General features: G+C 32.8%; 1 protein-coding gene and 1 long non-coding RNA gene across 3 annotated transcripts; both read left to right on the top strand.

Moving 5' to 3' along the window:
• Positions 1-2,336: 2,336 nt before the first annotated feature.
• Positions 2,337-2,838, top strand: LOC145725490 (uncharacterized). The gene is made up of 2 exons (XR_014177294.1): positions 2,337-2,570; positions 2,634-2,838. It is a non-coding gene; the product is annotated as an uncharacterized LOC145725490 (long non-coding RNA).
• A 3,696-nt stretch (positions 2,839-6,534) lies between these two features.
• Positions 6,535-24,302, top strand: LOC145724762 (uncharacterized). 2 transcript variants are annotated; one of them, XM_081973189.1, is made up of 5 exons: positions 6,535-6,695; positions 7,875-7,917; positions 21,407-21,644; positions 23,103-23,335; positions 23,396-24,302. In XM_081973189.1, exons 3-5 carry the CDS (start codon positions 21,419-21,421, stop codon positions 24,167-24,169), a joined length of 1,233 nt encoding a protein of 410 aa, XP_081829315.1. In that variant the 5' UTR covers positions 6,535-6,695; positions 7,875-7,917; positions 21,407-21,418; the 3' UTR covers positions 24,170-24,302. The 2 variants fall into 2 exon arrangements, with proteins under 2 accessions (XP_081829315.1, XP_081829314.1); XM_081973188.1 differs by lacking the exon at positions 7,875-7,917 and having other exon boundaries at positions 6,536-6,695.
• The last annotated feature ends 1,758 nt before the right edge of the window (positions 24,303-26,060 follow it).

Raw genomic sequence — 26,060 nt, forward strand, 5'->3', positions numbered from 1 at the left:
CAGGTCTATGGAACTTTCAAAATGGTTCTAGAGGCCTCTGGCAATTTAAATCAAGCAAGTTTTACAAGTCGCTTTTCAAAAATGAAAAAATCCAATTAAAATGTATTATTGTTTTCTAAAATAACATTGTACATTTTTTCCTAAAATGTCTTAATATTACAGTGACCTTTGAAAATTTTCTCTAATATTTATTCTCTAAAAATAATAGTTTTTGAGGAAAATCTCTAAAACGAGGGAAAAATTTTCCTCAAAGCAAATGTATTTAATCATTAACAAAACTGGCTTGTAACTTGTAAGTCACTCGTGTGTTTCTCTTTTAAATCATTATCAAAACATCAAAAATAAACTCAAAAATACTTTAATTGCTGCTTGCGCCATCTATTGTTGTACTAGAATAAGTCTAGCAATACACTAATATCAGGTTTCCAATCAATCAATTCGGTTTACAGTTATTCTTGTTAAGAATTGCTGAGTTACCTAAAAGCAACAACAGAGGACAGCACCGTAATTTTTTTGACAACATTTTACCGTAAAACTTTTCCAAAATACTGTCTACAGTATCTACTCATGATATGATATAAACTTTCTCTAAAAACTGATATTTTTTAGTAACTTTACTCTTAAGAACATTTTGGTCAATAATAATGGTTTCCTTTATATGGCAAAAATAAAGTTGGATGAAGTAACTTGTCTATTATATTGTTTTATTATATAGAATATTGCCATATAATCTTTTTTTACTTTAAAATTAATGACAGTTTTACGTGTACGCTTTTTTCATAACAGAGGCTTCCAAAATTAGCTCATTTATTCAACGTGATCAGGTATTTTTGTAATTACTGTATTCTCACAACAAAACAAAACTATTTTGAGGTTTTTATTTTAATGGAACCAGTTAAGTCAACCATGGCAAAATTTCTGTTAAAATTAATCCTAATTTGAGTCAATTCAGATAATTTGAACAATCAAATGGAAATCGAGGTAAGTACTAACACTATTCAAAATTCGAACATTATTTTGCATGCACATTAACAAAAGATTAGCCAAAACACGAAATCACTGTTCTGATCACTGTATCGTACATGCCGAAATAATGCTATTAGAGCTAAAAATGGTCATTTATTTTTCAGATCTGATAATGATTTGATGTAGGAAATTTATTACCAATTTCCGATAACAACCAGCAATTCGTTTTTGATATTATTTGCTGACGCTACAAATTTGTGGAATATTGCATTTATTGCACAATAATGTTGATTGTTTATAAATGGCGGTAGCGTGTAAAGTGTATAGAATTTTCCCTCAATTTTCCGTTGGGGCTTCGTCTTAATTTATAATTTCCATTAAAAGCGGAGCGTCTCATAATTCAAAACGCTGTCACCGGATAACTCACCCCCTTATTAAACAATTCGTCATTCCTTCAGGAGGTAATTTATGCAATCCCGGTAAAAACAACCCGGTGCCGTCGACAAAAATGATGAAAAGAAAATTATAAAATATGGGCTAATAAATAAATTTTCCGTAAGACGACGCTGCCAGACAAGACGTTTCGCCGGTTTTTAATAACCATTGCGCTTCATCGGTGACGTTTATATTTATTATCCTACAGGGGAGGAAGAAAACAGAATAGAGATTTTTAATGACTACTATTATCTAATTCATTTTAAATTTTTTTACCAGGTGGTTAGATATAAGAACTCTTTACCTAGAAAAAAACTTAAAAGTCTACGAGTGTGTAACCTAAATTTGCCCAATTTATTGCGCAAACAATAAAATGCATGAATTGCATTTATTTCAGTAAATTAGCCAAAACTAGCGTAATGTAAGATATTAAAACAAGTAGAATTGGTAAAATAGCAGTATCTAAATCGTAATACTACTCAGTATCAAGAATAATAGTAAAGAAGTACTGATCATTGAAAAAGTTTGGAGGCTGGAGTTGTGGCTCCAAATTTGTCTAAAACTAAATGCTCTTACTGTTCGTGATACTTAATTCTAGTTACTTTAAAAAAATGATTAGTATTAACTTTTCCGTCAATTTGACAACTTTTGCGTTACATTTTTAATAAAATCAAAAATGACGGGAAAAATTATGGTTTTATTTTATCTTAAATCAGTGAAAAATAGGTCTTATTTGGATTTTTATTTATTTAATTAGACTTGACAATCTTTGACCTAAAATGAGAGATATGTAAATTTTAATTTAACCTAACAATAGTTTTGACCGGTTGAGTCAATGTTAAAATCGTCAGTTTAGCTTTAAGTCAAAACATCAATATTTATTTTTTTTTTATTTGACTCGTTCCGACGTTCTCAACCATTATTTTTAACTGTAATTCTGCCAACTTTTGACAGTTTGAACGTCAGAATGATACTTTCGACAGACAGAATAACGGATTTTGGCAATTCATTTATTGGCGAACCATTTTTGGCAGCGTTACCAAACCGTTTGCACTCACCTCCAACAGATTAAAATGACAGAATAGTCCGGTTGGTCAATTTTTATGATATTTGACTGTTTTTCAACGTTTTGTTATTGAAAATTGAGTAGGACGACTGCAAGTAATCCGGTAAGTCAGTTTTCATAAAATCGTTGACTATTTTTCACCATTTTCATTTTGAAAATTGACTAGAATGACTGCAAATGGTTCAGAGAGTCAAATTTTACCATTACAATATTATGAACTTAATAACTCGACTAAAATGACTGGAACCAGCAGCATTGATCGCAAATAGTCCAGTAAATCGATGTTCACAAAATTTTACTGTTTTTAAATATTTTGCCGTTGAAAATTGACTCGCACTATTGAAAACTGTAAATCAAGTAAATTTTTATGATATTTGACTATTTTTTATTGTTTTGGTACGTCAATTTTTACGTTATATGATAATTTTTCAATGTTTCGACATAAAATGTCTGAAAATTGCTGGCTAAATCTATTATTCCTGAAAAAAACACAGTTTGTGACACCAATTCAGAGACACCCTACCCTGTTTATTATACAAAAATTACAAAAAGACTTGACAACTTTGAGAGTTTGCCGGTCAAATACCAACATATATCCCAGAAGTCAATGGTTTAATCAACTTTAATTAAAATATTTCGCAGGTAAGACCAATTTGATAGTGCAAGCGTTGAATACAGCAAAAATTTGTAATTTACATTGATCTTGTAAAAGTCGCTTACACACAAGCCCTCATCCACACAAACACTGGACTATTTGCAAAAGTCCGGTTTAATTAAACCGCAGCCGCGCCACAGTGAAACCGATCCGGCCAGGGACAAAAACAATAATATTAAAGCTCAAAGAGCCGGAAAAAGCGCTTTTGAATCCATCCATATTTTTAATGGAAACTCGACCACAAAGCCCCGTTCGATGGGCCGTTATTTGCTCTCATGCATATTCAGATTCCCACTGAATTCATCAACGTGTGCAGAATTATCTAAGTCGGGCTAAACCTTTTCCTATGGCTTTAAAGAGATGCGGTTCATAGGGAGGCTTCATTATTTTTTAATCACATTTTGATGGATTATTTCCAGTTTGTTCTCACACTTTTAGGAGTCTGGAGTTATTTGGACGAGTGTGTAATTACCTAGGAAAAATTTCAATCGTCAAGAATCAAAGGAATTACGTTGAACCACCAGACAATTGTAGAAAACCATTATTTCCGGGATAATACCACTAGACAACAGGCAAAGCAATTTCTATCCTTTGTGAATATGTACTTGTGAACCAATCATACACTCTAAAAGAACTTTTTTTTGAAGTAAAATTCAGATATGGAATCTCATTCAAGTAGTCTATAATATACAGAAATTAACTTGCGCTAATTTCGACTAAACGGAATATGAAATGACCGCCCCGAGGGGCCATTCCATTTCACATGCAAATCAATGTTGGCCCAGGTTGTAAAATACGCGTAAATATTCACACATTCCCTCATCCACTTTTATGAATATGGATTAACCCGTTGTTAGGGAGATTTAGCATATCGCCATTTAGGTTTGTTTAGTAAGATACTCGTTTACAATAAAATAAATTGATACACATACAGAGTGTTCCAACAAGAGAGCAAAAGATTTGTTCACTTTTGATTATTTCTTGAATTATTCTTAGATATACAAAAATTATTACAAATGCATCAAGGTTGTAATGATTTTCTAAATAATGTTTACAAATTCAGAAATTACAGTCAAAGTTTTCAATCTTGTTTTAGAATTTTAAAGTAAACTGCTCACGGAAATTTTTGATCATTTTTAAGTTCCTGCATCTCTAAAATGTCTAAGCCGAATTTATTAAACAAAAAAAAGATATTAAAGGCCGTTTTTCTTGAATCAGGACCGTTATTCTTTTTGCCTCTAAGGTGGTTTCTTCACAGATATACAGGGTAAAGAAAAATGGGCTGCAAATTTCTTGAACATTCTCTCTTCTCTTCGGGACATGTTTGGGGGTTTTTCAATTTTCGGTCTACACCAGAAATGACGTATTGTTTATGAAAAAGCCATTCAGTAACACATACGCTATTCTACTAATCTTAATCTATCCACTGTTGCTTCACTCATCCATTTACTTTCATTGAAAAATTGAAACATATGTTTTTTAGATGTCGAAATTGGTATCCAGGGTCCTAATTCTTGAAACTAGGTATTGAAATTCTCAAGAGAAGTGCTGATAAAATGTAACAGGAACAACCGCATTATACAGGGTGTCCCATAAGTGACACGTCACAGTGACACCGCAGGTAGGTCAGCCAAAGAGGCACCGAACCAGCCTAACAAAAAAAAATAAAAATAAAAATTCTTATTTTGCTGAAAATTTAAATCAAGATTTATCCAGTATTTTTCGGAACTTTACATTACTTTTTGACAAAAACATGCTCATGGCATCTTAAGTAACTATTTAGGATTCCATACAATAAAAAAAAATTCCAATTTCAGAGCTTTCCAACAGAATTCTGGCACTGACAATGTTAAAAAATGTGAAAATTCATGAAAAATCGTAATTTGCTAATAACTCGAAAACCATGCAACTTTTACTAGGGTCATGTTAGGCTGGTTCGGTGCCTCTTTGGCTGACCTACCTGCGGTGTCACTGTGACGTGTCACTTATGGGACACCCTGTATAAGAGCGTTATCATAACGCCCGCTTATAACTCCCTGAAACCTTTTTTAATATTAGCAATGACATTTTTATTCTTTTATGCCATAAAAACTACGTATTCCCTACCTTAGAATGCTCTTGACTTTTTAGGTAATTCGTTATTTTTCGTTAATTTTTGCTGCATTTTCTAAAATTTCGTCCAACTTGTGCCATTTTCACTGACTTACAAGACTATCAAAATCACATCATTCAGGTAAAATAAACACTAAAATACCGGTAAAGGTATACCCTACTTTTGAATGTCAAAAACAGTAAATAGTTGCTGAGTTAGGTGAAACATAAAACATGTCAGGCCAAACAGCTCGAGTGCCCTTCAGGGCATTTCGTTCTTTCAAAACGCCCTTGGTACATAAATAACTACAAAAAACGTAGTACTAAGTACCAAGTACGAATACACTAGGTATATTTTTGACAACCTTATTAGTTTCAGAGGATCTGTAGCTACTAAAAAACAAAATAAAAAGTTCAGGTCAGTATTTGAAATATTGAAGTTAATGATGGTAACTAAAAAACAAAACGTCGGAGCTGAACTCTAAAACTATATTCTTGAAAATAATAAAGTAATAAAATAGAAATTTGATTTTTATATATGCGTTGATATGCATTTCCACTGCCAAAACCATTCTCCCACCATTAATGTCACTGTGACACTACACTTGCTCCACGTATTAATTTTTCCTATAAGTACCTTACCCTAATATTACACGGAAAATAAAAATAAATAACAAAAATATGTTGGGTGGTGTTTCATTTGACAAACTAGACTTTCTTCCGTTTTGTTCGATTTTTTTATTCCAATTTTTGACCACCCCGTATCATTGTTTTCGACGTTTTTCTGTACCCACTTTTACAACCAACCTTGTTTAACAATACACACTAAGGAAAAAAGGTATAACCGGAAATGCCATTTTAAAAATATTTTAGATAAACTGCTTCAGTGTACTTCCAAATTGTCAGAATTATGGTCATTCGCGTTCATGGTGAATCACTCTGTATAACCAACATTAAATTTTGAAAAAGTTATTTACAAAACTTAGTTGTTCTGTAAAAAACTAGTAAATTAAATGTTTTTTATTTTACATTGTTTCGCTGACTAAAAATGTGTCACAAAATTTGAATACCTACACACAGTTGTAGAAAAAAAACCTACTATACACACTAATTTTACAATAATTAAACATTTTTATTTTGAATTTTTTAACACTTCTAAATAACTAAAAAAGTTACTTTTTAAACTTCAGCAATAAAAAAAACGCAATTTTGTCCCTATAAACAAAAAAAAATAAACCGGCGTGTCCCGTCACCTGTGGCTATTCCCGCCCCTTATCTAGCCCCGCCTCGGGGGTTTATAATGCCATTTGGGCACTTCGAAACCCACGTGGCTGATCAAAACAGCGCCCCGACGCCGTCAACGTCGAGATTAACAGTATATCGCGTTCCAGACCACGACGCATTCCAGACGCATCCAGACGCTGATAGTTTAAAAGCGGTTTTAACAGTTCTTTAACACTAGTGACAATACGGATACTTAAGGTAAGTCGTTTTTTAACAAAACTTTAAGTTAAGCAGTTTTAAAACAAAACTTTATTCATAGCACAACCTTAAGTACTTCATTTTGTTGTCACAACAGAATTTTAATAAAAATGGTCCAAAATCCAAAATTTGTACTTTTAAAAGTAGTAGCTGGGGTTTTAAAAAAATATAGCATACAGGATGTGTTGAAAAACTCTGCACATATAATATTAATTAACACTTGTGTCTGTATAATTATTGGTTTAACTAAATAGTTTTTAAATGAAAATTGTAATGCTATCACTGTGTATTTTTTAAATGCTCTAATTTTGATATTTTGCACGCAAAATGAATCAAAAAAGTTTGTAATGTAGTCGTGAACAAGTAGCGGATGTGACAACGACTTAATTTTTTCTCTTTCCTTTCCTGAGTAAAAAACATGGGCCACTTTGAGGATTGGAACAACTTTATCTTAATTATTTTATAATTTTTATTATTAATAAAACTACAGTATTTAATAAAGCAAGTAAGGTTTATAAACAAACATTTTTTTATACATTTTCTGTAAAGCTAAAAATGAGGTTATTTTCGGCCAATGTACTCATAGAGTTATTAACTAGCGTTTACATACAATTTGATGGTAAACTTCTACATAGTTTCTAACCAGAAAGCTAACATATTATTAGACAAATTATACATAACTTTTATTACATTTAAAAGCAGGATTTAAAATGCAGATAAAAAATCTAGTAACCCAAGGTGGTTTTTCCAATTATTTTTCACCATTCCAGACTTAAAAAAAAATTCTGGACAGTTCATTAAATGAAATTCATTTTAAGCCATGTTTTCACAAATGAAGCACACTGAGTTTAAGTTTTGATAATTTTTCGAAAATAGGTCTTTGTTACCAGTCTTTGAGTTAATGTTAGTTATGTACAAGGTGTCCAAATAAAAATAACTCTTGACTTTTTTTACTAAACGGTTGATCGTAGAGCTTCGACTCATACTTGGACACTCTGTACAAATAATTTAAACAGCAATAACCAAAAGCGACCAAAGTTATAGTAAACAAATTAAAAAAAGAAAAAAAGTACAGAAGAAAAGTAGCAAACTTTTAAGATATTATAACACTTTTATTTTATATTGATTGATATTTGATAAACTTTTCTGTGGTTTTATTTGTATTCGGTTTCTGTGTAGTTCACCTGACGAGTAACTCGGCACCCCGCATTGACCTTTGAGGGTAAGTTTTAGGGTGGCACCCTCTTTCTATGTGCACTTCCGTCGATGACCGATGTCATTTCCGGTAAATGTCTGTCTCTTTTTGACGGTTTACAGCCCTCCGTATTGTCGGATTGATTGATTTATATCAGGCAGTAACGAACGGGGTGAACATGCTATTGCGTGTTTAGTTTCTCCAAACTATTTAAATATAGGCATATACGCAATATGTTATAATCAATGTCAATAATAATACAAAACACAAATCTTTTTATAGAGTAATAATTATGTTTAACGTGTAATTAAAAATATTATTACTTGTTATTCGACTTTTTGTCTATTACATTAAAAAACTATTGATTTATTATATTATGACCCTGTAATTTTTTTACGCACAACTCATACATAGATAACAATTACCATTAACATTTTCATAGGAAAAAGTTTGGTTTGGTTATTATCAAAAAAAAATCCTATTTTCTAGATAAACATTTTTCAACAACACATTTTTTTTTTCGAACTTACAACCAATTTAAAATGAGGCATTAATTTCTAATTCAAACTCGTAATTTCAATTTAAAGAGTAAGCCGGTAAAAAAAACAATTTTCGAAACTTTTTGTCGTCTAAAAATTTCCGACGGAGATGTTGCCAATTTCCATAATACGAAGCACCATCTGAATTTCAAATTGTCTTTTATTCATCTTTAATTTCCCGTGTCGCACTCCATATTTCTTTGTTTTTTGGGAGGAAAGTTTGCTGCTTGCCGGGATTTTAAGACCGGACGCGTAATTAGCATGATTGTTTTCGCAGATGCTTTTTAAGTATTCTTTCGATATTGCTGCTATGTAGGTTGTTGATTATTTACACAACAGTTCAGTATGATAATTGTGAGTAAAGAAACTAAAGTTAAGTGGAAACCAACGCAGTTTTATTTTTAAAATAATTATTTGAATGAATGTAATTGATCAGTACATTTTTTGGATACTATAGTCTATCCGGCGAACCTACGGAGTAATAAAATTCGATGGGCGGCAACTTTGGTCAGCCCGCATTACACTGTAAAACAGGTACGTAAAAGAAGAAGATATTATATTGTAAAACGGACCGAATATAGACCAATACTAATGGACGGGGCGGGTCAACCCCTCCTAATTTTCGCTTTTATTACTCCGTAGGTTCGCCGGATAGACTATAGTAGCAAATTTTTTTGTGATTACATTACAAAAACTGACAGATGACAATTCCCAAAATGTATCAATGTTTGAAACTTAACTTAGTTAAATGTATTGATTTCACCATTACTAAATTTTAAAAGTAAAGAAAGTCATTCTAAACATTTTTGTTCTCTCGCTAAATTTCCTTAACAGTTTCCGAGATATTTGAACGTATTTTTGGAAATTGAATCAAAATTTTGTATCTCCGCCATGTTTGAGGCTTCAGCTACTGTAAAAAGCTATTTTACCTTGTGCTAATAGCAACACGATTGAACATAAACCAGCTGTTGCAAAAACAAATAGAAAAACAGTTCAATTTTAAACTTAAGGCTGTACCAGTTGTGACCGCGTTTACCCGGTTTTAAATACTGAATCCAGTGAGTAGAGAAAGTAACTCCCAACATTTTTGCTCTCTTGTAAAATTTCCGGAACTGTAACCGTTTTCGAGATAATCGACTTTTTTACTTCTTTTTGGAAATTGTAGAAAAACATAAACATTTTGAAAACTTCGTATCTACACGACTGTAAAATGCTCAAAATGTTTGTTTTGAACTGCTATTTCTCCTAGTAATATCCGCAACATAATTGAATACAGGGTGTTCAACAAACAGCTAACTTGAAACTAACGCTCTGTCAGTTCTAACCGCGTTTACCCCGTTCTCAGTGGGTGTAAACCTAATCCACTGAATAGAGAAAGTCATTAAGAACATTTTTGGTCTCTTTAAAAATTCCCGTAACTCTCACTGCCTCCGAGAAATTCGACTTTTTTGGCAATTGCATCAAGTTTTTGAAAACTTTATATCTCCGCTATTTTTGGGGTTTTAGCAAGTGTCAATAGCTCAAAATGTTCGTCTTGAACTGCTCTTTCATCTCGTGCTAACCACAAAATTATTGAAAATATACAGGGAGTCCAAAAAACAAAAAGAGAAACTGTTAACTAAAGCTCGGGGTGCGGAATGAATGCTTTTTAGGCACGGAAAACTCCTTGTCGTTCGCATGTGACGAGTAAAACAGCTGCGGAATGGTTGACGGAATAGTGTTCTAACTGACTATACTCGATTTTTTAGTGTTTTTTTAGACTATTGGATAGGAAATTTAATGAGGATTCCAAAAATGTGCTTAAAACTGTCATTTTCACACCACAAATGGGTTTTACAGGCGATTTTGTCCTTGACTGTCCTTTCAAACTGTGTTTCTGTTAGTTCAAACTTTGACACTGTTTTTCTCTCTGAATGTACTCAATTTGGTAGTTTTTTTTTAGGTTAGTAGATAGGAAATTTAATGAGGATTTCAAAAATGTGCTTAAAACTGTCATTTTCACACCACAAATGGGTTTTACAGGCGATTTTGTCCTTGACTGTCCTTTCAAACTGTGTTTCTAACAATTCAAACTTTGACACCATTTTTCACCATGACTGTACCGATATGTTTTTTGTTTTTTTTGGCTATTGAATAGGAAATTTACTGAGAATTCCAAAAATGTACTTAAATCAAACATTTTCTGACTAGAAGTGCGATTTTGTCCCTGACTGTTCTTCCGAACTGTGTTTCTTTTAGTTCAAAATTTGACACTGCTTTTCTCCCAGACTGTACCACATTTTATACAATTTTTCCAAGTAACTGAATAGGAAATTTAACGAGGATTCCAAAAATGTGCTTAAAACTGTTATTTTCTCATTCCAAGTGGGTTTTACAGGCGATTTTGTCTCTGACTGTCCTTTCAAGCTGTGTTTCTGGCAGTTCAAACTTTGACACTGTTTTTCCAACTGACTATACTCGATTTTTTACTTTTTTTTATGTTAGTAGATAGGAAACTTAATGAGGATTCCAAAAATGTGGATAAAACTGTCATTTTCTCACTCCAAGTGAGTTTAACAGACGATTTTGTCGCTGACTGTCTTTTCAAACTGTGTTTCTGGCAGTTCAAACTTTGGCAGCACTTTTCTCCCTGACTGTACCGATTTTTTTGATTTTTTTTAGGTTATTGGATAAGAAATTTAATGAGGATTCCAAAAATGTGCTTAAAACTGTCATTTTCTCATTCCAAGTGAGTTTAACAGTCGATTTTGTCGCTGACTGTCTTTTCAAACTGTGTTTCTGCCAGTTCAAATTTTGGCAGCACTTTTCTCCCTGACTGTACCGAATTTTGTGATTTTTTTTTTAGGTTATTGGATAAGAAATTTAATGAGGATTCCAAAAATGTGCTTAAAACTGTCATTTTCTCACTCCAAGTGAGTTTAACAGACGATTTTGTCGCTGACTGTCTTTTCAAACTGTGTTTCTGGCAGTTCAAACTTTGACAGCGCTTTTCTCTCTGACTGTACCGATTTTTTTGATTTTTTTTTAGGTTATTGGATAAGAAATTTAATGAGGATTCCAAAAATGTGCTTAAAACTGTCATTTTCTCATTCCAAGTGAGTTTAACAGACGATTTTGTCGCTGACTGTCTTTTCAAACTGTGTTTCTGGCAGTTCAAACTTTGGCAGCACTTTTCTCCCTGACTGTACCGATTTTTTTGATTTTTTTTAGGTTATTGGATAAGAAATTTAATGAGGATTCCAAAAATGTGCTTAAAACTGTCATTTTCTCATTCCAAGTGAGTTTAACAGTCGATTTTGTCGCTGACTGTCTTTTCAAACTGTGTTTCTGCCAGTTCAAATTTTGGCAGCACTTTTCTCCCTGACTGTACCGAATTTTGTGATTTTTTTTTTAGGTTATTGGATAAGAAATTTAATGAGGATTCCAAAAATGTGCTTAAAACTGTCATTTTCTCACTCCAAGTGAGTTTAACAGACGATTTTGTCGCTGACTGTCTTTTCAAACTGTGTTTCTGGCAGTTCAAACTTTGACAGCGCTTTTCTCTCTGACTGTACCGAATACCTATTGTTTTCATTCGATTGGCAATCTGAAGCCAAGCTTTCTTTAAGGCATTATTATCCTTGTGTTGAGGGTGCTTAGAATCCCACAAAATAGGGAACTTTGGACAAAATCAATTAGCGTAGTGTTAAAATCGTTTTCGTTCATCTCCACGGACATATTTGCTTTGCTGTTTCTGTTTTGTTTTCTGTCCCTGTCATGAATGTCATGATTACGACGTTTACGCGCGGAAAATATCAAAATATGCAATCCGGTCCGGATAGACGGACAGAACGCTTACGGAAGAACGCTGATTGGCTGAACGATTTTCCGCTGTCCGCATTCCGGATTCATGTGACCGGGATTGCCAGGTTCTAAGTGACTGTAAACCTAGACCAAAAAAATCAGTAAAAGCTCAAAAAAGAGCGGTACAGGAACCAGGTGATTGATACTGATACTTCTTTGGTGTTATTTTGTATGAAACTAGAGTATATCACTTTAACTCCTTTTCTACATTGTGACAACAATGCAATTTTTTTTTGGATGAGTCGTCATTTTTGTTTACTTTGATTTCCCGTATAGATACGGCTCATAAATATGAAATACGCACTAATTGGATATACTGGAATAACGAAAGGAGAACTGGAGACGATCCTGGATTTAGTGATTCGCATCCGCGATCCGACACAATTAAAGCCGCAGACAGAGACGGTAGATTTCCAGGATATTCTAATACTGTAACCGCGCTGAAATTTACTCGTCAAACTTAATAATCTTTTGTTGGGCGAATCTTTTATGTGGAGAACCGCGGGCGGGCATTGTCAGTCTGGATCAGAAGTGGGACATAATCCGCTTCTGAAAGAGTTTCTACTTAACTGGATGGAAACGATTCGGTTGCGTCTATTGCGAATAATTGTGCCATGAACGAGCGGATGTTATTATGACTGGAATTTACTCTGTTTTATTGAAATATGGGATAATCGGTTTAGTAGTCATTCCAGCATCAGTAACTTGACTGTTATTTGATTAAAACACCAAAATTCGGGGCAAAACTACTTGTGAGTTTTCCCAATCCAATTTCACACGGTTGTGTCTACCTTCAAAACTTTTGCCGTTTCGAAAAGTCGAAACACTAGAGATAATGAAGCGGTCAACGTTGAATAGTCAAAATGGCCAGTATTGTCAACTGGGTGTCGGATACGACGACTGACACACTTTGTTCGGAAGGGTCTGCAGTTTGTTGTCAAGTTGTTTCCTATTATTCCTTTTACCGTTGGCCTAACTAAGAGACTTCTTTTGAATCTGATACGATTTACAAAAATAAATCTAATTTAAAAACCTTGTCAATATATTTTTTTCTTCTCTGAATAAATTCTATCCTCTTTTTGTCATTTTTTACAACTGCCCAATAACTAAGTAAACCTAAGTAAATGCTGTAAGGAATCTTTTCCGCTCGTCACCAGTTGCTGTACTTAATTATGTTAAGTTATATTATGTCAGTTATTTTCGAATTTTGAACAGTTTTGCACAACTATTAAGTTACTAATTCTGCAGTATACAACAGTACATTAGTTTATAATGTAAAGGGTGGGCCAAATTGGACGTATTTAAAAGTGCTCTTATTAATAGAGATAGGCAAAGGCAGTACCTAGTTTTTTTTCCATTGGACACGATTCTTACGAACGTAAAATTGTTTTTTTTTTTTTAAATGGAACACCCTGAATATTATTTTACTTTTGAAAAGATCTTAAAATTACCATTCATTCTAATGACATATAACAATTGATATTTTAAAATTTTTTTACGATTTTTTTGTGCGTATCTTAAAAACCGTGTATAATAGAAATTAATCTAATATACAGGGTGATCCAGTTTTAAATGTCAATAATTCACCAATCCATAGCTAATTAAAAAATAAGTTAACATTCATTATGTCATTTTCTTGAAAAGTGCTTCCTAAGGAAAATACAGTCCTTCAAATTTCTGTTTAAAAAATGGTTTTTTTTTTGTCATAACTGTCAGACCGTTGGAGCAAGCACTTTATTACACGTTATTACGGTCAAAGACCCAAAACTAACTTAACCCAACTTAAAAATTGTCTTGGAAACGGAAAATTCACTTAGGAAGTTTAAAAAATATTATTGTAGCCAGTTTTCATAGTTTCCAGACACACTAAAAGACTTTAGTTTTGAAAATTGAATTAGAAAAGATAAACATTTCAGAAGCTTAAAAATTGTGTTTTTAATTGACTTGTAGACATAAAAACTACTTTTTCAAGAACTTGTTACTACAAATTCATACATTTAAACCTTAAAAATTGACTTGAACGCTTGAACCCCAAAATGTGATTGAACTAATGAAAAGTGACATCAGAAGCTTAAAATTTGCATTTGAAGTAAGTTTTCATAATTTGAAGACAAATTTCAATATTTTAGTCTTGAAAATAGTCTTAGATGCAGGTTGAATTACATTAGATTCATGAAAATTGTCTTGAAAACGAACTTTTCGTGCTTTTTACTTTGCTTTTTATTTTCTTCGAATTCTGGACTATTTTTAGGCTTCAAAACTGCTTTCAGCTTGGAAAATCGAGTTTCTAGACTCTCTTCACCAAGTTATTGACATAGCAAACTTAAAAAACAAGTTTTACATTCTTCATAGACTTAAAATGGTATTCCAAGCTTTGTCACTATTAAATCGACTTCTAGACACCTCAGTGCTAAAAATTCGGGTATTTCTTAATAAACTAGACTGTTTTTAGTGTTTTAAGGCTGTTTTCAGTGCCTCAAATCGAGTTTCAAGACTATCTTTACAAAGTTTTTGACTTATCAGGCCTAAAAGCCAGTTTGTCCACTGACCATAATCTTGAAAATGTTATTTCAAGCTTCTTCACTATTAAATTGACTTCTACACTCATAGGTGCAATAAATTGTAGCATCTCTAAGAAATTCAGACTGTTTTTAGTGCTTTTTAAGACTGAAAAATCGAGTTTAAGACTATTTCCAAAAGTCAAGTTTCTTCAATAATAAAAATAAAAAATTTTGGTACCAAATGCTACAATAATAGTCTTGAGAACTAATTTTTAGAAATAAAATAGCCCGAAAATTTAATTTACTTCTAGACTTGTCCAGTCCAGAAAATTGAGTTGTACACCAATTAAAGTCTTGAAAATATACTTTTGGACTCTCTTTAGTCCTAGTAAAGTCAGTTCTAGCATTAAAAGTCAACTTTTATATTATTTTTAGTAGTAAAAAATGAGTTTCATGCACAATACAATCTTTGTCTTGATTTCCGGACTTTTTTAGTTCTTGAATGCCAGTTTCAGACACTCAACCAGGATGGCAGTCTGAGAAAGCGAATCATAAGACCATTCCTAGTAGTAAAAAAGTTTTTAGACTATTCAGTACAAATTGGGACTTTCACAAGTCTTAGATGTTGAGTTTTAAGCTATAAATGGATTTTTTAAATTGAAATTTGGAGGACTGTATCTTCCTTACGAAACCTTTTTCAGAAAAATGACATAATGCAAGTCAACTTATTTTTTAATTAGCTATCAAATGGTGAATTATTGACACTTAAAACTGGACCACCCTGTATGTACTTTCTTTTATTTTACGTCTTTTTGAAAAAGTTTCTTTGTCTATGATACTACATCCATTCCATTTGACTACGTGATCATTATCAAACGCGTGTAAAAAAACATGACCATGACTCCTGTGTTGCGACATCCTCTATTAATATTGAGCAAACTTGGTTAAATATTCTAGAGGAGATAACACTTAGTCATATTAAACGAAACTGAAATTTCTTGTAATTTTATTATAAAACGCACCTTTCACTACAACAATAGATAACCTTTCCTATTGGAATGACAAAAGTAAAAATTATAATGTCAATTTTTATTGACAAAAAACGCTTCTCGGAGTTCCATATTGAACATTATTAGGTTTAATATTATAAGTTGTTGTTTTCTGTGTTCTGTCGTTGTGTTCTTTTATAGATTCTCTGAAGACGATGGTAGATTTTCCACCGAAACCACAGCGTTTTAGGTATCAAGACCGAGCTTAAGTCAGTGGTCATTTTCAACTCATAACAAACCTTTTTTGTGTTGTGATACAGTAAACCCAACTAGCAACGAAGAAATGAGTAACTCTAGTGTCAACAAACATATCAACACCACAATCATTTTCAAAAGTACTTTTGGCTTAGTTGAGCCACAGGAAATAAAAATCCAGTCTCTGCAGTCTATCAAAATTTTTAGATTGAGTTGTTATTAATTTAGGGAAGAAATTCACTAAATACATTCCTGAGTTTCTGCTAAGCGGCTTAACATTAACTGATTCCGCGTGGAAATTGCATTTTGCACAAGTGGCTCCATTGTATCCTGATTCTCTTTAAAGATCCTTTACACCTGGCCTTCTCATTACATTATACTTTTCCGCAAGTTGTCACTATTAAAATTAAACGGATTATTAAACTTTTTCCGTAATAATTAATATCACATTAATACGAAGGCGTAGAAGGACCACTAAAAAAAAATAAAATATACTATACCAAAACTGTTTTCATGTCAAGAAATGAACAAAATGGCGTCCACATCCGCTATTTTGAATTTTCTGTCAAAAATAAATATTTAAAATTTTACCCACAAAATGGCGTCCACGTCTGCCATTTTGAATTTTCCGTCAATAATCGATGTTGCATCTCATTTTTGAGGGGAAGTGATCACGTGGTATTTTCCTTGATATACTTGGCCAACAGAAACATGGCAACACTGGCGCGAATCGTAGTGACATCGGGCGTTTTCAAGGTGACGATGACGTCATCCAGCGCTGTGGCAACGTCGCTTTCACTAAAAATCACCTGGTTTAGGTTTCCAAAAAATCGGCCACCAACTGAGCTTTTCCAAGTCGTGGCTGCCCTCCATACCGATTGCAAACCGCCGATTTTTTGGAAACCAAAACCAGGTGATTTTCAGTGAAGGCGACGTTGCCACAGCGCTGAATGACGTCATCGTCACCCTGGAAACGCCCGATGTCACTACGATTCGCGCCAGTGTTGCCATGTTTCTGTTGGCCAAGTATATCAAGCAAAATACCGATTCCACTGTGATTTTCAGTGATGAGCGCGCTGACGAAATTGCCCAGTGGTGAGTACCACGTGATCACTTCCCTTCAAAAATGGGAGACGTCGACGCCATTTTGTGGGTCAAATTTTAAATATACGCGAAATTCCCTTTAAAATAAGGTGCAACGTCGTTTTTTGACAGAAAATTCAAAATAGCGGATGTGGACGCCATTTTGTTAATTTCTTGAATTACCGGAAATTTTCTTTAAAATGAGGTGCAATGTCCGACATGTAATTGCTCCTCCGACATGCAATTGTAGGTTAAAATTGCACCAAACAAAAACAGTTTTGGTATATATTTTATTTTTTTTAGTGTCCCTTCTACGCCTTCGTAGCATACATTATTTCTGCTGTAATGTACTGTACATACTATTGTCCAGAAACCCCATCAAAAACGACCGATAAACCTAGGTTAGGTCATAATACCGGACTTGGAACAATGAGATCGACAAGGCGTGCACACAGGAAATCTGCATGACATCGTCGAACAATGAAAACAAACTGGAAACGCGAACTCTTCCAAAAGGTGGAAAGTCGGATTTTCCGAATGGGCTTCCATGGAACGGTCAGAGAGATTAGGTCGAACAAACGCGAACAGTACCTGGAAATGTAATTCAAACGTTTTAATTCTGTTTTGGTCTATTTTGGAGGCTCGTAATTCGGTATTGTCAATAAGGACTAATATCGTAACATATATGGATATTTAGATTCAGTGTTCATTTATTTCCTATTCTAAAAGAACTACTTTCGATATAATCAGAGAGAGTAGCGTGGCGTTGATCACTTTAAAAATAGCCCTATTAATTCCAATTCCCATTTTAACTTTGAACCCCAAAAAAAAATAAACAAGGGGGATATTAGGTTACGGTTCGTGTGTTAAACCTCATTAACTTTTTAGATTCCCTGAATTCTTCACTTTGTTTTAAAAATACAGTTTGGGTTGATCTACCACCAGGCGTTTGATCTCTTAGCTTTACAGGGTGATTTAAAAAAAATACATGAATTTTACTGTTTAACTGGAAACTGATAAGAATCCTCAATACCGTCTCAAATAGGCATTTCGGGGGGAGTCACAAATAATACGAAAACCGCAAACGTGTACGACACATTTGCGCAGTTTACTTGACAAAACGTTTAAAATCCCGTCTTTCATTCTCGCAGCATCCGCTAAAAAAGGAATAAACGTCAGCGGGTGTAACACGACCCCCGATCCACCCCAGATTTTATGCAAATGTACGTTTTCTCCCCCTTCCAAATTATTTTAAAGTCGATCCAACAGATTTGTAGCGCTCTATTGTGCTCGAAGTGGATTCCCTTGTACGTTATCCACACCTATCTCGGGAATATACATATGTATACGTCTTATCTGTTTCTCCTGTTGTTGACATATCTGTTTTTATCCTGGCTTTCAGATCCTGGAAGCGTTTTATCGATAAAATAGTGAAGATTTCCATTATCCATTTGCATTTAAAAGTTTTCTTGTTAATTGAAAAATGTTACTAAAAAATTAAGACTTTTTTTAAAGTAACAAAGTTACCTAATAACTTTCTAATTTTTTAAAGTGGCTAAAATGTAAAAGTAACGCAACGAAATAAAAGTTATATTTATAAATTATAAGTAATGCACTACTGAAAAAGTTACATGTATAATATCTTGCACATGCAGCAAAACAATTTAGTTTCAGAGTATCAGTATTACTTGTAAAATTTTTTTTAAATTCTAAATCATCAACATGGTAAGTTTATTATTTTCTTATCTGTGCAACTGAAACTATTAAAAGTAAATTTTGTTTTATAAACGTAATGTTTCCTTAAAAATGCTAGAAGAATACTACTAATTACTACAAATGCCAACCCAAATGGTAATGTCTTAATACTTTTCTAATAAAATGAGTGGATATCATAGAAGAATTATTGTAACTTGTTCTTTTTTTATTTTTATTTAGTATTTCCGTATTTCAAAAGAACGAATTTCATATAAATAGTAAATCCGTAAAGATAAGCTTACTACAAAGTATTACTATACAGAGTGTCTCAGTTATTAGAAGAGATATAAGGAAGGCTAAATTTACAGTTCAACAAAAGGCAGATATTTTCACAATTTTCGAAATTTGTTTTTGTGTTTATGTTAATTTATCTGATGAAATAACTGAACATCAATGACACTTCTCTATTTTCACGTTGTAGTATCATTTTGGATATCCGTCGTTTCGGTTTTCAGTTAACATCCCCTTTTATTGATTCACATTAGATTTTTGCATATTTAAAATGAGCCTTTTTCTCTAATTACGATAATGTTCTGTCTTGCAATTTCGTAAAAATAACTATGTTATGTGTTTACAAAGAACGCCTTGAAAATAGCATCTCAACAATTCGTCGATATGACACTAGCCCACGTGATATGGTAATGTAACGTTCTTGGTCACGTGACACCTGTTAGACTCTAGTACTCAGTAAAAAACTGAAATTTTATAGAGGATGAAAATCATTTGTCATATTGTCATTTATTTTCAGTTATTTCTTCAAATACATCAGGAAAATGTCAGAAGAGTGCCATAAACTAACATCAATCAAGTCAAGTCAGTACAGGCTCCGTGACGTTGTTTGACAGCAAGCTCATCGGTGTGGAATTAGCATTGAAATCACGTGATTAAGTGTCATAGTGTATGGGAAAAATTAAAGTTGATGGTCGTAACTAAAAACAGAAACGTCGACGTCGGATCTAAAATATGATATTTCCAAGTTGTAAACAAGGAAAAGTGACAATAGTTTTCAGTAAGGAAATCAAAACTAATTTTCAAAATATCCGCAAGTATACTCGGAATTTTTAAAATTTTTAAACGGCATTTTATTCAACTCCTAATTGTGCAATTTTGTCCCAATTTAAACTATTTTGTATTTCTGAATAAGCGAGATACCCCATGGTAGAGACATCCTGTATGGTTAGTAAGTAACGAAGTTATTCTGTAAGTAACGAAATAACGCGATATTCTAAGAATAACGACCTTACGCTAAAATAATCGCAGCAAATCAAAGTAACTTTTTATTTAAAAATAACGCAAAAGTAATCGTTACTTTTTCCGATTAAAGGTGACTGCTCTGTCAAAAATTAAAAATAGAAAAAGAGGATAATAGAAAAAGCAAAACTGAAGTAGAGAATCAAAGACTGTTTAAGTCTAATTAAACATTCCAAGTGAATATAAAAATTCTATTTCAATTAATTCGTTAGGTTATGTTTAATGTTAAGACTATTTGGCAAATAAAAACAATCTGACAACCTTGTGTTAACCCCAAGTTTGAAATCAAGTAAATTGTAAAATATGATGAAAATGTAGAGATTTGGCGCTGTTTAGCATAACGAAAAAGGCATTACAGTAATAATCCTTAAAATTAGTCTTTTATCCCAAGACACTTTGATGTAACAGGTTTAAAAGACATCACGAATAATAGGCATCATTAATTTTAATAAGTTTCCGGCTTCATCAGTTTTGAAAGCTTTCTCATGCCTTAAACTTGCATAGCTTCCGAAAGCTCATTTAAACTTGAAAGGTAATAAATATGTGAAAAACTATATAAAGATACAGAGTTAACAAAATTTAATTCGAATCATGAATGAACAATATTTTATTTTTAATAATGAATCACCCTGTATGAAGGATAGCAATTTAATAATTGATGATTGCAGACGATTGTTCACTTTCCTGATAACCAAATTTATCATAGTTTGCAAAAGGACGTCTCGCACAGCAAAGACAAGGGATATTCCAAGACATACCCCAGGAAATCTTGGCCAAACAGTCTTAAATTAATTGATCTACCTTGGAAGTGGTTTGTTTTAGGGCTTTGCTCGCGAATTCACGGTTGAAACGTTACTTCTATTGTAGTTCAGAAAATTACATTATACAGTTTGTTCGTACTAGGAAAATATCCAGTTACTTTTACACTTTTTTGTGATTATGATTGTTGGGTTCTTAGTGAAGACAATTTGCAATGTTAAAATAATAAAAATTTAGGAACGTAGCTAGTGTTAAGGCTCATCTTAAATCCATTAAGCAAAACGATTGTGCCAGAAAGACGGAGTAGAGCGCTATTGAATTGAGGCATATTAGAGAAATTAAAGGTATATCCTCCACTCGTCAAATTAATAAATCATTTCCATTCCCCCTATTATAAGAGACGTCTGCCTTGTTTGATTTCCCTTTAAGCTTGACTAACGACTGGATTTCCGCCCTGTCCTAATTGGTAATGAGTTTTTCGTAATTTTGACATATTTGAAAATTACTATTTTATGAGGCTTAAATAATAATCGACTTTCAGAATCAATCAAGAATGTCGACAGCACCAGAAGCACACCTTTTGCCACCACCAAAACCCAAATTGTCACCATTGGAACTAAGGAATACCGATTTGGTGTCCAGACTTTTGGCCGCCACCCCTCCCTATTTGTACAACATGTCCCTATTGCCCAATACGTATTTTTTCTCCGAAATGCTCAGAAGTTTGGTGCAGGCGAAGAACGAACAACGAGCCAACATGGCAGCAAATGGATTTCCTGGTAAGATGGACATGTCTAAATTTTGACAGTAGTTGTTATTTGGTACAGACTGGAATAAGTAGTCGACTAAACTTTTCACCAGTAAACTGAAAATAACTTTAATAATTTATGCTGATTTCAAAATGCATTTTCTATTTGTGTAGTGAAAATTTGCGATGTTGCAGCTAAGTCACATTTTTTCATTAAAGTAAAAGTCCATGTTTTTACAGTGGAGGTGTAAACATAGCAATATTAGAAACAATACAGTCTTTGGGACAATAATATAGTTGGAATACCTTACCTTCCTTAAATGACGTCATTTTTAAGCACATTTTTGCTCGCATATAAAAAACAAAACAAGTTAATTGGTGATTCTTTCTTTTTGTTTTATGTCCTATGCTAAATTTAAAAAAAACTGGAATTCAAGCAGACCTGACCTAAATTCTTTATATTCCTAAGAAAATGTCGGTTATGAAAACCAAATAAACTACATTTATGAAGAACATAATGAGGGATCAAACTCAATGTATGCTGAAACAAACTACTAACTGAAATTTGGCAAAAACATATAACTGGACCAAATATTGGTTTTAAATGGAAATAATCCAGTAACTGTAAATCTTCAATTGGAAAATTAATCATTTTAGTGAAACCTGGTCAAATGTTGTTAATTATCAAGCTGTAATTTATGTTGATACGTATAGTTTTTAAAATCTAAAACTAGAGACAAAGGCAAACGATTTTTTAGTATAAATAAACGAATAGTGAACATTGCGATCTAATTCAAAACATGCGTGTTTTTGATCTGCGTCGTCATTTAAACTAGGTAAAGTTTTGACTATACTACGCAATGTTATAAGTAATCGGATTATTAAATAATTACACAAAATTACTTATTTAACTTTTGTAACATTTTTTCAGACATATTAACTCCTAATAACACAAGTTTTACAGTCCTGCATTGAAGCTAATGTATGTTATTAAATAGCAATTTTCAGCTTATGGTTGATACAAAATTCATAAAATTGCGTTATTATTTTCTAAACTTTTTTTTCTTATTTATATTACTTTTTAACCTCTAAACCAATAATAATGTCTGTCACGTGTTTTGAATCAGGAAGATGTATGAAAAATTAAAAGAAGAAGAAATTGATTGATCCTACCATCAAGCTTAAATTAGTAAAATGGAGTCTAAACCATAATAGAAATTACCGTTTAATTAACTTTTTAAAATGTATCCATTAGAACGAGCTATTTTGTCTTACATTTCAATATTATATTGTTAGTAATTTTATGAAACGCTTAAAAAGAAAGTTAAAATGAGCCGGGCACGGTCCCCTGTGACGTAGTAAGAGACATTTCAATTTTATAACGTACGTGGTCTAAAGAGTAGAGGAATTGTCTCTTTTTTAGAAATTTGCATATACTTTCAGTCCTATTTGGGACACATACAAAATTCACTGATCTTTTGGTTTTCAGGTAGCAACTTGTTCTATGGACCACAAATGCGTAGAGCAAGGAAAAGGGGATGGAGTGGCGCCAACAGGGAAATGTATCATCATCAAAACAGTGCACCTTTAGTGGAAGCAAAACCTGAAAAACACGAGGAAAAAAATGAAAATGAATCGTGGATGATTAAGAGCTCTAGAAGAAGTGATGATGCACCAGTTGAGCTAGTGGCTAATCCGGGCAATTCATTGTCACACCAAAAAGTAAAAATTCAATTTTAATTTGATATTAGTTTATTAAAAATGGTACTATTTCTATTTCAGGCAGATGAACATCATAAATCTTTAAAATTGGACGATCATTCAGTACCACCGTTTGTACCGTCACAACAAGAAAACGCATCTAATCTAGTTCTGCCGCCACCGCCTCCAATTTGGTATCCACCAATTTATCCCACCCCACCATACGGGATAGATCCACTGCATTTTTTCATCGATCTACGAGTTTCCGGCCACATCTACGATCGACAAAATGGCGAACAACCAAAAGAAACTACAACACAAGAAGGCGGTAATAGCACCATAGTAAGTCCAAAAGAAGATTCTAGTGTGGAGAAAAAGGAGGTTAAAATAGAAGAAGTGCACGAGAATCCTTTCGCTCAAAAGCGACATTGCTCGGCATTTTCCGTTCCAAACGCGAGTAAAGTGCGTACTGCCAATGACAGGTGTCAAACCAAGTTTGACGTCAAATCGATGGGGTTTGACAAAAGCAGCAGCAAAACCAGCACCAGTTATATCATGGGTAATATAGCCAGCATTTATCGAAATTTTGATGATAGAAAAAAACAATCTTCCGAAAGAGTTGAAGACAAACCAAATGAAGATAGTGAGGAATCTGAAGCGGAAAAACAGAAAAAAGTCAAAGACCTGCGTGCTCTAATTGGTCTAGAACTAGTCGTAGACTATATGAGCCATAAAAAGGGTTTGGTGAAAAGCGACGAGTCGTCTGTCATATCAGACGATGGAGAAATCAGTTCTGAAATGGAATCTTGTGAAAGTCCTCCTTTGGAAGTTGTAGCAGTGCACGATGAGGTTTGAAATAACTTGAAACACACTCAAAATTTTTGGTTTCCTTTATTAAAAATGTAGTGCAATTAAATTGATAATAACCTAGTCAATGTAAATGTAGATGTAAGAATATTGCTAATAAAGTTTATGGTACGAAACAAAATTGATTCTCAATTAGAGTGATGTTGTAAACGAAACTAAAGTACAAGGGCAATTTGTGGCCACATCTAAACAGTGTCAATGTATTCCCCTATTTATTAAAAAGGGGGCAAATGTAACAATGGGGCGGACACGTCATGTCAGAGAATAAAATAATAAGGGAATAATGGAAAGCGTGACGTTGGCCCTCCAAATTGATTGGCATTGGGAACATGCGAAGGGGAAGGTTAATTCTCAAAGATATTCGGTTACACATGCTAAACTAGAGACACCATAGTGGTAAATGTCAACGCCATTACGGTTATAGGCTTGATTGACCAAGTGACAGTCACTTATGCAGTTCTCCTGCATATATTTTGGATCTTAGTAAACCAAAGTTTAAATAAGGAGTTTTTAAAGAATTTTATGTGTAATTTCCGGTATGTATAAATTTTTTTTCTCATAAAACATTATTACAAAATGTTTTTTGACACATCAATCAAGCTTTCTGATAAATAGCCAAGCAGAGAGCAATAAAAACTAAATGAAAATGAAAGAGAAATATAACAAATAAAGACTGTAACAACATGAAAAAAGCTTGTAACATAACGAAGCAACAGAAACAATGGGAAAAATAAAAGTAAAAATCATATTATCCTTTTATGTAGTGTTGTAGTAGACGTACAACAAAATAATTTGGAAAATATTAAGAAAAGACAAAGAAACAAGCCACAAATAATAAAACAATGTTTACAAAAAACATATTCTAAACAGAACAAACTTCAAATAAAAATTGGGTGTGAACAAAAATCAACAATTTTTAAATAAGTGACAAATAGAAAGGATAAGCTATCTATAGTGTGAGATACAGAGTTAGCAAATTGGAATTTATTAATATGCCGTCCTAAAATTTAAATTTTTTTATTACATCTAGAGATATCCAAAGAAAACCTAAATTTTTTAAATTAGTATTTATATTTTTGTTGATTTACTTGATGAGATATTTAAAAATACATACAGCTCCAAGTACCTATTGTAGAAAGTAATTGAAGATATTTCCAGAGAGTATTTCTAACTATCGATACGGAAAACACACCTTTTTCCGATTCTATCGTAATTTTCAAACAAATAAACAAGTGTTGAATTTCAATTAATACAATGACACTAGTCTTTTAAAGTCGGTCTATATTTATTGTAATTTAACCTTCTTGAGAATATACCAGACGTTTTTGGGTAGAGATTTGGCTTTAAAAGTCTAACTTCAGTAGTCTACCATTTTAAAAATGTCGATTTAGTTGCCTAAGTTTACTAAAATTACCTTCATGAAAATATTCCAAAAGTAGTTTACGTACTTAAAATTAATTTTAAAAAACGAATACCTAAATGAGAAATTTGAGCAAAATGACAAATGTCAATTTTGTGGTCTAAATTTACTAAAATAACCTTCCTGAGAATATACTAAAAGTGCCGTAAAAACATTATAAAATATCCGTAGGAGATTAATCTGTAAATTACTAAAATGTATCTTTAAAGGCCAAATTTCAAACAAAAAACTTCTAGAAAATGATCAGCAGGGATATTCCAAAGAAATTTAACCAACAAAAGCGTCATTGGTAAAAATGTTAGAATGTTGAATTTGGGCAAATTTTAAATGATAACTTCTGTAATATTTCTAGTAAAAAAAATCGTATTTAAAAGAATAAATAAAGTTGACTGAAAAATAATAAAGCCTTAATTGTTGTTAACTAAATATAAAATTAATTTGTCTAATATGTACAGATCG

The sequence above is a fragment of the Ips typographus genome, linkage group LG2 (assembly GCF_016097725.1).
Source record: "Ips typographus isolate SLU linkage group LG2, UJ_Ityp_2.0, whole genome shotgun sequence".
Lineage (NCBI taxonomy): Eukaryota > Metazoa > Arthropoda > Insecta > Coleoptera > Curculionidae > Ips > Ips typographus.

Excerpts from the sequence above, each read along its gene's own strand:
- LOC145724762 (XM_081973189.1), top strand. The coding sequence starts at position 21,419 with ATGTCGACAGCACCAGAAGCACACCTTTTGCCACCACCAAAACCCAAA. Across the intron at positions 21,645-23,102 it reads GGCAGCAAATGGATTTCCTG|GTAGCAACTTGTTCTATGGA; the intron begins GTAAGATGGACA and ends TTTGGTTTTCAG. Across the intron at positions 23,336-23,395 it reads ATTCATTGTCACACCAAAAA|GCAGATGAACATCATAAATC; the intron begins GTAAAAATTCAA and ends TTTCTATTTCAG.